The 17,179-nt window shown below is 43.6% G+C and overlaps 2 protein-coding genes across 6 annotated transcripts in view; one reads left to right on the forward strand and one right to left on the reverse strand.

Moving 5' to 3' along the window:
* TAFA1 (TAFA chemokine like family member 1) overlaps positions 1 to 8,177 on the reverse strand; it is a 781,657-nt gene extending 773,480 nt beyond the window's left edge. Inside the window, exon 1 of the mRNA XM_082344862.1 lies at positions 5,853 to 8,177. The gene's annotated coding sequence lies outside the window, so the exon portion shown is untranslated. The remainder of the gene's footprint in view (positions 1 to 5,852) is intronic.
* A 114-nt stretch (positions 8,178 to 8,291) lies between these two features.
* SUCLG2 (succinate-CoA ligase GDP-forming subunit beta) overlaps positions 8,292 to 17,179 on the forward strand; it is a 256,923-nt gene continuing 248,035 nt past the window's right edge. For 2 of the 5 annotated variants that reach the window (XR_014232125.1, XM_082344803.1), the window contains exon 1: positions 8,292 to 8,432. Coding sequence is in view for 3 of the 5 variants with exons in the window: in XM_082344803.1 (XP_082200929.1) it covers positions 8,349 to 8,432 (84 nt within the window). In the remaining 2 variants the exon portion in view is untranslated. The remainder of the gene's footprint in view (positions 8,433 to 17,179) is intronic. The other 3 variants (XM_082344801.1, XM_082344802.1, XM_082344804.1) reach the window with 2 other exon arrangements.

The following is a 17,179-nucleotide window of genomic DNA, read 5'->3' on the forward strand; positions in this document are numbered from 1 at the left end:
AATTGAGTTGGTCATGAAAACAGGCAAGAGTACAGTTTAGAACTGTAGTTTGGAAACTTTTTTCTTTCTCTCTCTCTAAGTAGCAGAACCTTTCTTACAAACACAATCTCGAGTGCCCTTCCTCCCAACCCAGATAAAATATTGATATGAACTAATCTGGTCAGTTTAAAGGGAGAGGCAATATAGTTTTACTTGGGCCCACATCTCCTTGACTTCCCTGGAAGTCACCGGCAGCTTTGCAAGACAATCACTGCTTCAGAGAGCTGCGTCTCTCTGCTCTAAGGCTTTGTCTAACCACAGGGGCGTAACTGTTCCGAGGAGAGGGAAGCTGGAAGTGCCCCCAGGAGCAGCTCTCAACCAATGAGGCATGGGAGTTGGTGGAAAAACATGACCACTTCCTCATCCCTCAATGGGACCATTTTGAGGTATGTTCCATAACATTCTATCAGAGTGCTCTCTGAAACTAAACCCCATCTTCCCTGTCTCACTTCCCCATTCCTTTTCCTGATGCCTAGGATCACCTCCTAAATAAGCTATTTGTACCTAAATTAGGAACCCAATTCATATAACTTGTACCTAATAGGAATGCAATTAAGAAAACAGTGAGATGATACAAAGTCTGCACATCAGTTGGATAGCATAGACCTCTACTGGTAAATATGGCAGTCACTAGCTATGTGCAGCTATTCAAAATTAAATTAATTAAAATTAAAAATTTATTTTCTTAGTTTCACCAGTCACATTTCAAGTGCTCAACAGCCATACATGGCTGATGGCTATGGTATCAGACAGCACAGTTATAGAACTTTTCCATCATTGCAAAAAGATCCATTAGATAGTGCTCGTGTAGATTCAATCCCAGATTGACTGAGATTGGCTTCTTCCTAGTCATTACCTCAGGCAACTTACTCTCTGCTGTGAGACTCAGTTTGCACATCTGTAAAATACGGCTGTGGTGGGGATTAAGTAAGATAATTTCTGTAAAGCTTTGAGAAAGCACACACGTGTTCAATAAATGTAGGGGAACGAGAGAGAGAGGTAAGGGAGAGATGGATCTTGAAGGCATGTAAGAACTCTGAGAAACAGTGAACAAAACAACTAGTGTAGTGTGTGATCCTGGGCAGGTTATTTCCCTTCATGGGACTCAACTTCCATTCTTGTTAGGGGGTACTGGCAGATTTCTAGACATTATTGAATCTTTGAATTTTCTTATTAGGGTGATTTTTGCACTGGTTTCATCTTCATTTAGTTATCTGTTTAGCCAATATCAGTTGAGTACTGCCTGTCTTCCAGGCACTGTACTGGGTGCAGGGTCATAAGAGCAAAGAAGACACAGTCCCTGTCACTGCAGATTTTTAAATCCTAAAGAAAGAAGCAGACAAGAAACTAATGGGGTCATTGCCTAATGATAACCACTGAGATGACCCCCAGGCTTGCCTTCAGAGAAGGTTCCTGAAGAGGGTGGTGACTGAAACCCCCTCTAGGGAAGAGAGAGCCTGAGCCCAGTGAACAACAGGGAAGAGTTGTTTCCGTCAGAGGGAACAGCATGAAACCTTCCTCTGGAGTCTCATTCCATACTGCTTCTCATGTACTAAGATTTTGGAGGGGTTGGGAAAGGTTAAGAAACATACTACAAGTGGGGTAAGAAATGGAAAAGAAAATGAGAGAGAAAGAGAGGAATTGGATGATTTCTGTTGTTTTCCTCTAGCTTTCTCAAAGTCCCACCTTCTGGGTCAGTGCTTCTCCAGTCACAGACAATGGATCACCTACAATAAAGATGGTGGGGTGGGAGAGGTACTTACAAAAATGCAGATCTCTAGGTCCCAAGACAGACTGAATTAGAACCTTTGGAGAATACAGCCCCAAAGACATTAAAACAAAACAGAAACCTATTAAAGGAATTCTATTTGTGGTGGCGCAGTGGTTAAGAATCTGCCGGCCAATGCAAGGGACACGGGTTCGAGCCCTGGTCCAGGAGGATCCCACATGCTGCGGAGCAGCTAAGCCCGTGCGCCACAACTACTGAGCCTGCGCTCTAGAGCCTGCAAGCCACAACTACTGAGCCCGCAAGCCACAACTACTGAAGCCCACGTGCCTAGAGCCTGTGTTCCACAAACAAGAGAAGCCACTGCAATGAGAAGCCCGCGTGTTGCAATGAAGAGTAGGTGCGCAGCAAGGAAGACCCAAAGCAGCCAAAAATAAATAAATAAAATAAATTTTTAAAAAAAAAGGAATTCTATTAAGAACCATTGCTGTGACTGCTTACTTCCTAATGAAGCAGGGGATTTGAAATGGAATGCCTTTAATTTTTATTTTGGTATTTATTTTATTATTTATTTATTTATTTATTTATTTTTTGGCTGCGTTGGGTCTTCATTGCTGTGCACGGGCTTTCTCTAGTTTCGGTGAGCGGGGGCTACTCTTTGCTGTGGTGCGCAGGCTTCTCATTGCAGTGGCTTCTCTTTTTGCGGAGCATGGGCTCTAGGCACCCAGGCTTCAGTAGTTGTGGCACGTGGGCTCAGTAGTTGTGGCTCACGGGCTCTACAGCACAGGCTCAGTAGTTGCGGCACATGGGCTTACTTGCTCCACAGCATGTGGGATCTTCCCAGACCAGGGGTCGAACCTGTGTCCCCTGCATTGGCAGGAGGATTCTTAACCACTGTGCCACCAGGGAAGTCCCTATTTTGGTATTTAAATGAAGGATGTCTTAATAATATTGAAAGTGCTAAATTCCACGGCTTTCGATTGCAGTGGGAAAACAGGTTTCTTTCTAAAGGGAATTTCTTTCCCACAATCTGGTATCATTTTTCTCTTTCAGTCTATGTTTCTCCACTGTCCTTTGTGTAAATGTTCTTCACTCCACTTTTACCATCTTCTTTATCCATTTCTAAATTTCCCGACCAACAGAATGCCATCGCCTTTGTTTCTATCCTTAACTCTCGTTCTCCACTTTTAGTCTTCCAGCTGACCTTGTCCCTGAATGCTCCTTCTCTTGGTTTCTGATGTTCCTTACTCTTACTTCTTTTTCATCTTGACTTTGACCTGTTACTATGGCTCTACCTTCCCTCCCCCAGATTCTCTCCAGGATATAGTGAGAATTTCTCTTGAGCTCACTGCGGTTTTGTCAGAGGAGACACTTTTAGTTGCAGATCCCTTTTCTTCTGTGCACCTTATAATTTAAATAAGCTGCTGAGAAATGTCATCAGAATTAATCATTTTAATGCATTATTGAAGAGGGAAAAAATAACTGCAGCACAATGGAACTTCTTTCTGTGCCATTGGCAAATAACACAATTGAAGCATTGGTTAAAATGGCTGTCACAAACAGCAACAGAGATATTACCAGTGTACATAATGAAAGCCCTAAGTTTCTTTGCCTGTAAATTCAAGAAATCTGTTAACCATTAAAGAAGAAATAACTAAACAAAATCCACAAATGCCCTTTGTTTCATCATCTTGATAGTGATTTTCATTACTGACAGGGAGTGGCATGAACTCAAATATGTTATCCATGAAAATTAGGATTGTTTTGTAAAAAATTCTATTCATTTCTGCTGGTTACAATGAGTCCGTATTTGTCAAACGGTTTTTATGCTTAAATGAAAAGGTAATGATAAACAACCACTGGAACTGCTAGATGCATGATCCCTGTGCTAGGTTTCCTGACATGCCTCTGGCAAATCTGGGCCCAGGGAGTAATCAGTGTGGATATGAAAATGAGCACATTATTTCACTGTTAACAGGCACTGCCAAAATGAAAGAGAAGGTGTGTGGGCCTACTGATGTTTTTATTTTCTTTCCTGGAACAATTAACTCAGTAAGAAGTAGTGTAGGCAGGTTGTTCTAAATCCAAAGTTTGATCAAGGAGTTTTGAAACTTAATATTTCCAGTGTATGCAAAGTTCATGAGAAGTGCTACATTGTTAACTCCTAGTTCAAATAAGATGCTGTCATACTTGGCCTTCATTTTACTAATGGGGAAACAGGTTCACTGATGTAAATGGTAAAGAAACAAACATGAAAAAGGATTTCTTAGTCAAGCAAAGAAAGCCTAGTGGCTAACAGCCGCTGGGATCTCCAGTGCTTTACAATGCACTTGTAATGGGGAAGAACACTTTGTATTCTATTACAAGTTAATCACTAAACGGATGTTGCCTATAAGCTTAAATTATACATAATGGCCCATCTCTGGGAACCCTGCCTCCCAGGTAATGAGCATTAAGCTGAAATACCTTTGTTTAGCTCACAGGAAACATGCTGACCAGGCCCACCCCTGAATGACTGCAGGGAGGAAGAAATTAACACATCCCCTCCCGGAGGCTGCCCGGAACCAGGAAATGTTTGACTTTACTCCCTCCCCTTTCAGTATAAAAAAAGCCTGAATTCTAACTCAGGCAAGATGGGTTCTTTGGGGCACAAGTCCACCATCTTCTCAGTTTGCTGGCTTTCCGAATAAAGTCACTATTCCTTGCTCTAGCAACTTGTCTCTCGATTTATTGGCCTGTTGTGTGGCAAGTAGTACGAGCTTGGACTCAGTAACACACTGGCAAAATACATACTATTATAATCCCCCTTTCACAGATAAAGGATTGAGGCTGTGAAATAACTGGCCCAAGCTCAGAGTTATTAAATCACAGAGTCAAGACCTGAACTCAGTTTGTCTGATATCTACCTCTGTGCTTCAATCTGACCCCAGACAGTACAAAATGCTTTTGGTAGTGGTATTGCCTATGGCCACAGTTACTACTCAAGCAGTTCACAATTGCAATATTGATAAAGAAAAAGCATAGAATCACTGTTTATTCACCCTTAGCCAATGCTTCTACATGTCGGGGCTGACCTAGACCCCTGGTAGAAGATAGGTCTTGTACCCATGTGTCAAGACTCTCTGAGAGCAGCATTTAGTCATCACCTCCATCTACGAATCATAGGATTTTCATTCTACATTTAGGAACCCAGTGGAAGAAGGCAGAGTAACTTGTCTCTTGATTCACTGGGAAACTTCTTGAGAGTTTACCGCTATGGTTTGGTTTGTCTGCTTTTTTTTATTTTTTATTTTTTTTAGTTCTCAAACTAAAGAACTCCTTGAGAAGATTACTTAAAATGCAGATATCGGACTCCATCCTAAGTGATTCTGATTCAGTAGGTCTAGAGTGGAGCCCAGGAATCAGTATATGCGAAGTTCTAAAAATGTAAAGGTTCCCTTACCCCTATCCTCCACCCTCTTCCTGGAGACAACCACTTTACATCCTTTTAATACTTTCATCTGGCACATACACGTCTCTACTGTTCTCCAGTGCTATCAAGATAAGTTACAAAGTGTCAGGGGCCTTATGACCCATATCTCAGATTGGCTCTGGTGTTTCACATTAGATATCAAATATTTATTAAGACTATATCAAAGGGGGGCTTCCCTGGTGGTGCAGTGGTTGAGAATCTGCCTGCCAGTGCAGGGGACATGGGTTCAAGTCCTGGCCCAGGAATATCCCACATGCCGCAGAGCAACTAAGCCTGTGTGCCACAACTACTGAGCCTGTGCTCTAGAGCCCGCAAGCCACAACTACTGAGCCCACGTGCCACAACTACTGAAGCCTGCACACCTAGAGCCTGTGCTCCGCAACAAGAGAAGCCACCGCAATGAGAAGCCTGTGCACCACGACAAAGAGTAGCCCCCGCTCACCGCAACTAGAGAAAGCCGGCGCACAGCACCAAAGACCCAACACAGCCAAAAATAAAAAAATAAAGAAATTAATTAATTAAAAAAAAAGAGTATATCAGAGGAAGAAACACAACATTTACTAAGACCCTGCTATGTGCAAGGTCTTTACATACAACATCTCACTGAATACTTACTATCACTGTATGACCTAGGTAGTTCCTCAGGTCACAGATTCACAGAAGGCAGAGGTGAGATTTGAATCCAATCCAGTTTCACTGAAAACCCAGTGCTTATCTCAGCAAAGCACAGTGCAGAACTCTTTGGTGGATCCTTGACCTCAAAGAGCTTCCTATTTGGAAAAAAAGGGTAGAAAAGAGTGAGAAGTCTTAGGAGGAACTCAATAAGTGTGAGTCATCCTACGTGTGTTTATTCCACACTTTCTCTAATCTTGGCCCAGTGCTAAGCACTGGAGATACCATACGAAGGTCCTTCTGCACCATCTCCCCCAACCTCTTGGCTGCAGAGATGGCAGAACTAGAGAATGTGGATGAAGACACTGAGGAATTGCTGATGCAGGACTTGGGCCCCAAAGCTGAGGACTAGGCAGTCTTCCAATTGAAACAGGAAAACTCATATGATGCTACCCAGCCCAGAATTCACTAGTAGATAATGAACCAATCAAAGATTGCCACATGTACATGAATGGTAATCAGAAAGACTCTGCCCACTCCACTTCCAAAAATCCTGCCCTAATAGAAAAAAAATCCCGTCCTAACAGAACACTCATCAAAGACTGTCTAAGGAGGCTGTCCTTTTTCTTTACGAAATGCACTCTTCTTTTCAAACCCTTTCAGGTCTCTGCTGGAAGGAAAGTGATAGTAGCCAACTCCCTTGCCATAGTACTGTCTGAATAAACCACCTTTGATTAATTCTACAGGAGGTCTGCTTCCTTCTGACAACATGTTCAAAGCTCTCACGAAGCTTAAACATTCAGTCTGTAAACATTAATGAGTCTTCGCTCCATCCTGGCTAGATGGCAGACCCAGTACACGTAATGATAGATGAGGTGGGAACTCAGATCCCCTCAGGTCAAGAGGAGGGTGTGGTCAGATTTCAGCTTTGGGGTCTGGTCCCAGGCTGTGACCCTGGGCAAGTTACATAGTGTTTCGGTAGTACAGTTCCCCCTCTGGTAAAATGGGAATAACATCATCACCCCTTACAGGGTTCCTGTGAGGATTAAATGACCCATATTCAGAGGCAGCTGAGTACATGTAAAAGGAATGAGCATAGGCTTGGCACTGAATAAAAAGGGACGCATGAGTCCATATTGATACAAGTGAACACAAGGATAAATAAAGAAACGTGGGAGACGGTAAAGCTCTTCTCAGAGTAGAATGTGAACTAAAAAATGTAGAAAGGAATGGAATTAGACAATCATGATTTTGCAACCATTACAGTAATAACTGATTCAAGAAAAAATCAACAATGGATGCTAAATCTAGCCAGTAAACTTGTGATTAAGAATGGGCTATAAAGCTATGTATCTATATCTATGAAAAATGGGGAATGAGGAAAAATATAAATAAGTGGTAAATCTGGGTAAAGGATACTTGGGAGTTTGGGGGTAATGTTCTTGCAACTTCTCTGTAGATTTTTTTTGTCAAAATAAAAATTAAAAAAAATTAAAAGCAGAAAAAGTAAAAAGGGAAGTAAAGCAGAAACAGTTTCCTAGTTCTGTTACATTGTACATTTTCTCATGATCATAGGCTCAAGAATAGAGTAAGGGTAAAAAAAATTCTAAAATGGTACATAATAGGGTGGGGAGAAGACAGCATGGGTTTGAACCTCATTTTTAATCCTTATCAGATCTCTGACCTTCAATAAGTTAGGTAACCTCTCTGTGCCTCAGTTTTCTCTTCTGCAAAATGGGGATTTATACATTGGTACCCACTGGAAAGGTTGCTATAAAGACTAAATTAGTTCATAATTTGTAACGTGCCTGGCACATATTAAGCTTATTTGCTATAGTAATTTTATTACATATACAGTGCTTAGAGTCACGTAAACTCCGAATAAACGCTTGCTCTTGTTCTGGTGATTACTGGCTTAAAATGCTTCAATTGCTTTGTCTTAACCTTCGGTAAAAGATAAAAAATTCTTACTCAGGTGTAGAGGGCATCCACCGACCTCATCAGACCCACTTGCCTCTCCGGTACTCCCTCAAGGCTCAGCTCAAATATCGCTTCCCTAGGCGAGCCTCTGGGGCCCAAGGACCAGACCCGAGGCCTCCCTTACTTGGCGTCAGCTCCGTGGGCCGGACCTCAGAGCACTCACGGCAACGGCCAACGTGCACTGGCCCGTCGCCCCAGCATAGTTTAAGCCCCACGACCGTAGGGCTCGGGATGTGTTTTTGCTCACATGGTGAGCCGGGGTAGAACGGTGAGGAGCCCACGGGGCCTCTGAAGGCTGAAAGTGAACTTGGGGCCGAGGTGGGAGTCGCGGCGGGAGACGCAGGGCTCGCGCAGATGTCTCCTCAGGGGCGCTGCCACGTCCCGGGGACAGCAGGCGGGCCCGGGCGGAGGGGGCGGTGCGGGAGGGGCGGCCAGGCCCCGCCCCCTCCCCTCCCCTCTCCTCCCCCTCCCGCCCTCGCCGCGCCCCGCCTGGCTCGCCGCGCCGGTTTCCTGGTTAAGATGGCGGCCCCTGGGGCAGCGCAGGCCTGGAAACTTCTGAGAGACCTGTCGCTCCGGTCCCCGCTCCTGGCGGCCAGGTCCCAGGTGAGCGGGCCTCTCGGTGGGAGCCTCGAGCAGCCAGTGGTGCCCTCCTGTCCCTGTCTGTCCACCTCCTCCTGGCCCCGGTGCGCGGCCGCTAGGGCGCCGCACCTGTGGAGGGGACGCGCGGTGCTGCGCCCGGGGCGCACGAGAGACCCCAGCATTTCCCCCCGCCCCGCTTCAGGTGTCGGGGGTCCTAGGCGGAGCGGGGAATGGCAGTCCGGGCCACCCCGGAGTGAGAGCCACCCAGCTGTCAGTTGTCGCTGACGTGGGTTACCCCAGCGCTGCGGAGGGCGCCTGGCGCTGTACCAGGCGCTGCAGGCAAGTTAAGGAAAAGTCCCTGGGACTGGGTTTTGGAGTCCTGAGGTGTTATTATGTGGACAGAAAAAAAATGCACGGCCTGAAAGTTGGGAAATACATTTTATTGGAGGCATCATTGAGGGCTGTATCCTGGGGAAGTTTCTGGATAGCTCTGAGGAACTGTTCCAAAGAGGTAAGGGAGGAGCCAGGATATATGGGAGTTTTGGCTGAAAAAAACCCAAAAAAAAACTTGTAGTGGAACATCAAAAGATTAGGGCTAATCACAAAAATCAGATATGTCAAGGTAGTGATTTTAATGCTTTGCTCAATTTGGGAAGGTGTAAGAGTCTGGGCTTACTGAAGTTATTCCTTTGATATGCATCTTAACTCTCTAGGGCCTGTATCCTGTTTTTCTGCATCCTGAATTCCCCTCAGGGTGCACTGTCTCGGGCGGCTGCAGTGACTGCTGACTTGATGGCAAGCAACATTCTTGTTTAGTAAAACAGCAGGCAACATTTTTTTGTCCACAGTTACCTGCTTTGCCAATTCTGTTTCTGAACCATCGCTCTCTCTTGAGCCTATTTGTTAGGCCACATGATGAAGATGCCTAGAAACCCAACCCAGCCTTGCTGGTTTAGTAACTCACCTCCTGGAGTGAGCTCTCTGCCGGCTGCCTGCTTTTGCAGACTTGGGGGGTGGGGGGTGGGTAGTGGTGCTTGAGTTGGTGAAATGAGGGGGTCAAGGAGAAAGATGGGAAACGCTCTCCCTCAATTCAGTGAACAATCAGTCCCAGCACTAAAACACATCAGAGCATTGGCCCTGTCCTGTTTCTCCTTGTTTCAAGAGAATAAAAACCTAGGAGGGCCAATGGTGGATGCTGAATAGCTATTAGAACTTGGCTTCCTGTAGATTTGATCACTACCTTTTGCAGGTGGCAAGAGTCACAGTAGTCAAAAGGTCTTTGGGGAGTTATGAGGTGGTGATGACTCATGGACAAATGACTCAACCACTCGACTTCTGATTCTCCGTTAGTAATACCGCTCTTTTAAAGAAAGAATGATGTGGGGCTCATCCACAGCAGAGCATTGTCCTCGTCCGTTTTCCCATCTTTAATCGATGAGACAAATGATCACTCCTGCAGTTTTAACTAGGATATGCGTAGTATATTTTTTAAAAAAATTGAAAGATAGCTACCAATGATTTTTTGAGTTACTCTAAGCTTTGGTTAATTATGACATCTGAAAGGGTTTTTGTTTTTTTCCTTCTTTCATTTCCTGACTTCTCATTTGTCTTTTTTTGTTAATGTAAATTTAAAAGGTGCTAATAACTTATTACTGTAATATCTTTAATAGGCACTTGACAGTATGGTGGGATAGCAAAAGGAATGGTGGTTTTGTCTAATTAAAATCACTAATAACGGTTGTAATAGAGTAAGGAGAATACCTCCAGGTGATCAAGTTCTATTCATTATTTAAGTGTTAGAAAAAACAAGAACTGTGGTGCTAACTATGAGAGTAGACTTGAATTGATGAGAAACACGGGGCCTAAGGCAGTGAAAACTCAAGCAAAGGAAATAATTGTGCAGAGAAATCCAACTGTTTAGCTGAAGTATGATAGGGCTTCTTGCCTTACCAAGAAATGGGAGTCTGAACACAACACTGGAGAGAATCTGGGTGGGTGATACCCTTGGTTTGGCAAGAAGGCTGGGTAAAAGGATCTCCTACCTCACTGCATCTGGTAACTTTGATTTACATACTTGTGGATGGCGTATTGTCCTGTGAACATAAGCTTAGGAAATGAGTGGTTTTTTTTTTTTTGTTTTTTTTTTTTAAGTCAGGAATAATACACAGTGTTCAAGGACTGGAAATGGGCATTAGCAAGCATCAGATCCAACCAGCTTATTTCACAGGTAGAAAAATTGAGCACTAAAGAAGTTCAAGGTTATAAAGAGAGTTTGTGGCAGAGCTGATTACAGATTAAAGGTTTACTTTTCAGGTTCCATTATACCAGGCTGTGGTGTAAATTTCCTCATGAAAATAAGTTATATCAGCATGTAAGTTACTCTGCGTAGCATAAAGTTACTATGTAACATCCAAGTCACCAACACTACTGACACATTTTAATTTTTTCTTTATAAACATCTTAGAATTGGCAATAAAAGTAGATGAGTGTTGTTTGTGATTCCTAAGGAACCCTTTTCATATTCTTGAATGCTGCTTTATATCTGCTCTACCTGCCTCTGCATGTATGTTGTGCCTACCTACTCCCTTGCCCACGGCAGACATTACAGTTGAATATGACCCTCTTTTTCTAGGAAACCTAAGAATCCTCACCAAGCGTCTCAGACCTTCTTTGTACCAGACCTTGTGCAAAACTGTTGTGTGTACAGAGATAAATGACCCAGTTTCTGCTGTGAGAAGTAACTTTAACCACTCTCACAGAGGTGCCAAAGAATGACACTTTACCCCCTCCTCGTTGTTAAATTTAACATTTGACACATATTCCTGATGCTAAATGTCATTGACATTTTCTATTTCTTCTGCTGTTGGCTTCTCTGTTTTGACTTTCGATTGATGTTACATCCTTAAAGGGCCACCCTTTTGCCATTTCTTAGTTTACATATATTTCTCTATTCAGCTTATACCTAGAACAAGACTCTTACAGGTACTGATATTTGGGGATAGTAAACAAGGCAGGCAGAGATCTTGGCCACATGATACTCCGTTTTAATGGGGGTGGGGAAGGTCTAGACTGTACATACATAGACAATAATGAAAATGATTTCAGCCAGTGACAAATGCTATGAAGAAAATAAAACAGGGTCATGGGCTGGAGAATGAATAGCTTAGCCAAGATGGTGGGTCATAGATTAGATGATCCAGGAAAACCAATTCGACATTGCATTGTAACACATGTAATAAAAATATACATATTATAAGTGAACAGCTTGATGAGTTTTCACAAACTGAACACGCCCAGGAGATCAGAGCCATATCAAGAAATTAATCATTTAGCAGCAGCCCAGAGGGCCCCCTGGTGCTCCTTCCCGTCACTACTCCCACCCAGAAAAGAGTAGCCAGTCCCCTGAATTACGCCACCATACACTGGTTTTGTTCCTTTTTGTACTTTATGTAAATGGAATTATACAATGGATTATATGAGTGCATACTCACATAAATCAACCTTATGTTTATGAGATCCTGGAGGTGACTTTTTGACATTTGAACTGAGACCTGAGTAATGAAAAGTAGCCAGCCAGGTGACACTCGGGAAGAGAGGGCAGCAAGTGCAAAGGCCCTGAGGTGGGACCTGAACTCAACATATCCAGACAGTTAAAGATGTGGAAAGTGACAGTACTAGTCGTGGTCTGAGAGGTAGGCAGGGGCTGGATCAAGTGGGGACTTGTAGGGTCTGATAAAGAGTTTTTAAAAGCTTAGAGTGCTTTGCCCAAAGTTACTCAGCTAGTAAAAAATAGCTGAATCCCAGTCCGGCTGCCAGAGACCAGGCATGTAATTACTGTACAGTGCACTCCTTATTATAAATAGCACAGTACAGCAAAGCACAGCCATGTTGGGCACAGAGATAAGCCTGTTACATTAGTTATGTCTTAGGGGACATCTTGGTTGAGGGCACTGAGTTTAAATGGTTAGTGATAATCCGATCATGGTATTTTGCCTTTTAGTGCGTTTCCCCTCTCATAGTGGCTGGGTGAATTTCACAGAGCTGTTCTGTTGTAGGTGAAGCAAAGACGCTGTGGGAAACACTGCCCCTCAGGCCCCTAGTTGTAGAATCCTTGTTGTGTGGTTCTCTACAAAGCCCAGAGCTTCTGTCCAGGAACTCAGGGAGGAATGTGTATTGTTGAAGGAGACCGAAACCCTGTCCCTGCTGTTGTGTATCTCAGAATAGATGACTCCAGCTTAATTTTCTGTTCTTTCCAGAAGTGAGAGGAGAAAGATGGATGCCTGGCTTTTAGAAGTGAAGGACTGAAGCTTATGTGCAAGTTTCTGTCAGCTGACTATGGCTGTGGAGGCTGCATTGGAAGTTGTGACTCACCTTTATCTGCCTTCTTGCCTAGAAGAATAAATATCTGACTCTTTTCTTTTTAAAAATGAAGTGCACCTGCAATTTCTGCTGTTAGAAAAGGAAATTCATCTCAAATAATTTAGTTGCTAAACTACTGACTTCTGTGTGGGGAAGACCTTTAAATGATAGCTCTTGTCCCAAATTGGTTTTGTTTACTGTAAATGAAACACTTCTTTCATGGATGAGTACACAGACCCATAGTACTGAGAATTTTGCTGCCCTTGTATCCTGGCCCAATTCTGTAAGCGCAACACCCAGAAACTCACTGACATATCTTGTATTTTGTGGAGGAAAAGAAATTACATATGCAACTTCAGATCATTTGTCTTTCAACTCTTTTTACTATTCACTCAATCTGGAATTGTCCTTTGCTAGCTGCACCCATCATTTTCTGTTACTTGATGAAAACGTTTTGTCTGAAGAACTTGAGAGATTTCTACACGTTTGAGCAAGTGGTAAAGTCAGTATGCTAATGAAATTTGGGGAAATGACACTAGAATTAGTCTGGTAAAGAAGATGTAGGGGAAGGCATGCCAGGTGGAGTGGACTGTGGGCAAAGGCAGAGGGGAGAGAGAAGATGGGGAGATTAGAGGAGTCATTGGGAACAGTTTGGTACGGAGAAGGAGAGGCAGGTGAGTAACAGAAGTGAAGAGCTAGTGGTGATCTTTTAGGCAAATGAGGAAGGAAAGAAGGGCTGTAGAAAGCCCAGAATTCGGCATGGTACAGAACTGGATAACTGAACATCAAGCACATATTGTTCACTTAGTAAATATTTTCTCAGTGCTTAGTCTTTGCCCCATGCTATTTGTTGTAAGCTCCTTGAAGGCAGAGGCTATATTGATTAATTCTTCACTGTAAATCTAGTGCTTTAGAGAATGCTGGGCATATAGATACCTTTAATAGATGAGTTCTATGAGTGAGTGAATGCAGGAAGATACACAGCCCTACCCTCAGGGGGCTTATAGTCTAGTGGCAAAATTGGCGGGTAAACCAATAATTATACAGTAGCATCGTGAGATCAGTAGAGCTATGTTCTTAGTCTTCTGTGACACTGTGCATGGTCTTGCATGGGGCACTTGCTGTTTCCCTGTCTGAAACACTCTTCCTTCTGATCTCATGCCTTGTTCTATCCCGTCATTCAGCTTTCTGATTCAAAGTGGTCTTCCCACGGGGCGTTCCCTAATTATCTTATCTGACTCACCTTCTCCCCAGAGATTATTTTCTGCCCCTTGCCTGCTTTTTAACACTTTACCTGGTGGTTTATTATGTGTTTTTTGTTTGTTTTATTGTCTGTCTGCCTTCCTTTCCCACAAATGTAAGAATGTAAGCTCTATGAGGGCAAAGCTTTTTCTTATGCACTGCTATTTCCCCAGCCTGCCTGACCAGGTATTCAGTAAGCTTTTGTGGTCTAAATGAATGCGTGGTGTACACAGAAATGAGAGGCAGGTAAGTAACAGAGATGAGGGTTGATGCAGGTAATTTAGGCAAATGAGGAAGGAAAGGGCTATAGAAAATCTCGTTGTGAAAGGGCTTTCAAAATAATAGGACTGTGCATTTCATATGTGACAGACCCTGTGCAAAGTGATGCCTGCACATTATTTCCTTAACCCTTACAATGTTACTGCAGGGGAGATTGTACTGTCTTCATGTTACAAATAACGGAACAGAGGCATAGAAGGGTCATACTAAATAACCTGCTTAAAATCACAGGGCCAAGGAGTCACCTGCCTCATGCTGATGAGTTACTTACGCTGTTAAAACATTAAGTTACGTTGCCAAAGGGTCCTGTTTGAGCTGAACTATCCAGTTATACTGATTGCTGACCTTTCCCCCTTTCTTTGTCCCTGAGTATTGGGCACCTTGGTGTTTGCACTTATGCCTAGGTGGACTAATCAACGCTGCATGATTGTTCTCTTATCTGACTCTTATCAGGCTCTTATCTGACTCCCTCCTTCTCTGGCTCCAGGGTCTGGGAAACAGTGAGGAGAAAAGGATATGGTTCTGTGTTCAAATAGGACTAAGATCAAATTCTGGGTCTGCCAGGTTCTTGCTCTACTAATTATTGAACTTGACTGAACCTCAATTTATTGTTCTCTGAAAGGAGATAATTCTTACAGATAGTTACAAAGATTAAATAAGATGATATGCATGATGTCTGACACTATGGTTAGATAGTAGGCTCAGAGGGATTATTTCTCTTGCAGTAAATTTGAAGCTACATTTACTTGAATTTTTTTTTTTTTTTGGCTTTATTAAGCCAGAATAGTTTTCCTTTCCCAGATTTGATAAGCATTTAGTGTTTGCTGCCATATCAGGGTTAGGTGCTGGCTTGGTGTTTCAAAATGGTTTATTTCACTTAATCCTGCAACAGCGACAGGAAACAGAGGTGATTATTCTCAGTTTACATCTAGGGAACTTGAGGCTCAGAGGGTTCAAGGCCTGTCTCCTGGGCCCCAGTTATCTTCATTATTCCACAGGTGGGGTGAAGGTCTGGTGAGGCGTGAGGTGGCAGGGGGGAGGGTTGTGTGGGGAACTCAGTTGCACCATCCTGGATGTTGCTTGTTCCAGAAATGTTTGCACATCTTGGTGTTGACTTAGTAGCTATGGCTTCTGGACCTCTTATGCATCAAAGATTTGAGGTGGAGGGACACCCAAACACTAGACGGTAGTCATAACATGTACGCAAGGGCAACTGGCACATGCCCTTCACTGTCTGCCCTGTGCACAGGACTGCCTTCAAGGTTTCAGGAATGCTGGAGAAATTGTGAAATTGCATTTCCTTTGGAGGGTGAGTTTTGGGGGATGGTGATAGAGGGTGGAGTTTCCTGGTATTCTGAGTTCAGACTTTGGTCAGTGTGCTGATTACCTGGTCAGCTTTTGCCCCTTTCTAGGAATGATTCCAAAAGAATATCACGTGGATACTAGTCACAAAGGCATAGATTTCTAACATTTACCTCTAACATTTACTTTTATTTTAAAATTGGAGGGGTTTGATGTAGTGTTTGAGTTGGTATTGGAGACATGGCAAAGCTTAAGGAATAGGTCTGAGTTTGGGTCCTGTGAGTGGGGGTGGGATGGGAGTCTGGCATCTCTTTTTCTACCCCTATCCATTTCTCCATGTGCTTACCCCATTTCCATTTCTAGGCTGTCTTAGTCCCAGGGTTGTGACTTGAGGACCCTGAGGAATTTCAGGAGGGCTGCTTTGTGGAGTTAGAGGTGGGGGAGCAGTGAGAGATGAGGCTGGAGACATAAGCAGGGGCAAAATTTCGCTGATCTTGTGAGTCTGGTAATGGAGTTAAGGTTAGTGCTTGAGGGCAGTGGGGAGACATTGAAGGGTTTTAATAGGGGCTAATTTTTTAAAAAAATTTTTAAATTTTATTTTTTGGATGTGTTAGGTCTTCGTTGCTGTGTGTGGGCTTCTCATTGCAGTGGCTTCTCTTGTTGTGGAGCACAGGCTCTAGGTGCGCGGGCTTCAGTAGTTGTGGCACGTGGGCTCAGTAGTTGTGGCTCGTGGGCTCTAAAGCGCAGCCTCAGTAGTTGTGGCGCACAGGCTTAGTGGCTCCGTGGCATGTGGGATCTTCCCGGACCAGGGTTCGAACCCGTGTCCCCTGCATTGGCAGGCGGATTCTTAACCACTGTGCCACCAGGGAAGTCCCCATTGAAGGGCTTTAGACAGAGGAGTGGCAGGAGCAGTTTTATGCTTCAGAGTATTCTTTCTTCATACAGTGTGGAAAGGGTTGGAGGGATTAAGAATGGAAATCATTCAGGTGACTATTGTACTAATTCAGTGCCAGTAGTAGTTATAATTATGCCACAATAATAGGGATAAACCAGGACTGGAATCACACTGCTTGGGTTTAAATCTTGCCCTCAATACTGGTTATCTTTGTGATGTGTGACAATTACTTACATATTTTATTACAAGACTCACTTTTTTTCTTTTTCACATTTCAGCATCTCTGAAAACTGCATGTGTTTGTACACTTGTGTCACAGATTGAGTGACAGTATTTTTTTTCTCCAGTGGTACATGCAATGGAAGAAGATGGGGGTTTGGATCAAAATCAGGGTGACCACATAATTTTTTGCCAAATCAGGATACTTTTGAGAGTGAACGTGAGCACTGTGAGTAATTATGCCAGCAGGTATAGCCGAAACCCAGACTGTGCCTGGAAAGCTGATATATGGTCCCCCTAACTAAAATGGACTAAATGGTGACAGTGGGGATAGAAGAGAAAGATTGACATTATTAAGGAAAGAGGCTGGACAGGATTCATGCTTTCCCTGCTGAGTCCCCATTGCTGGCTTCTTCTCTCCACTGCCATATACCAAAAAGGTGATAAAAGGCTGTGTGTACCATCCCTGAGCAGA

The sequence above is a fragment of the Balaenoptera borealis genome (genome assembly GCF_965194805.1).
Source record: "Balaenoptera borealis genome assembly, chromosome: 12".
NCBI classification, from domain to species: Eukaryota; Metazoa; Chordata; class Mammalia; order Artiodactyla; family Balaenopteridae; genus Balaenoptera; species Balaenoptera borealis.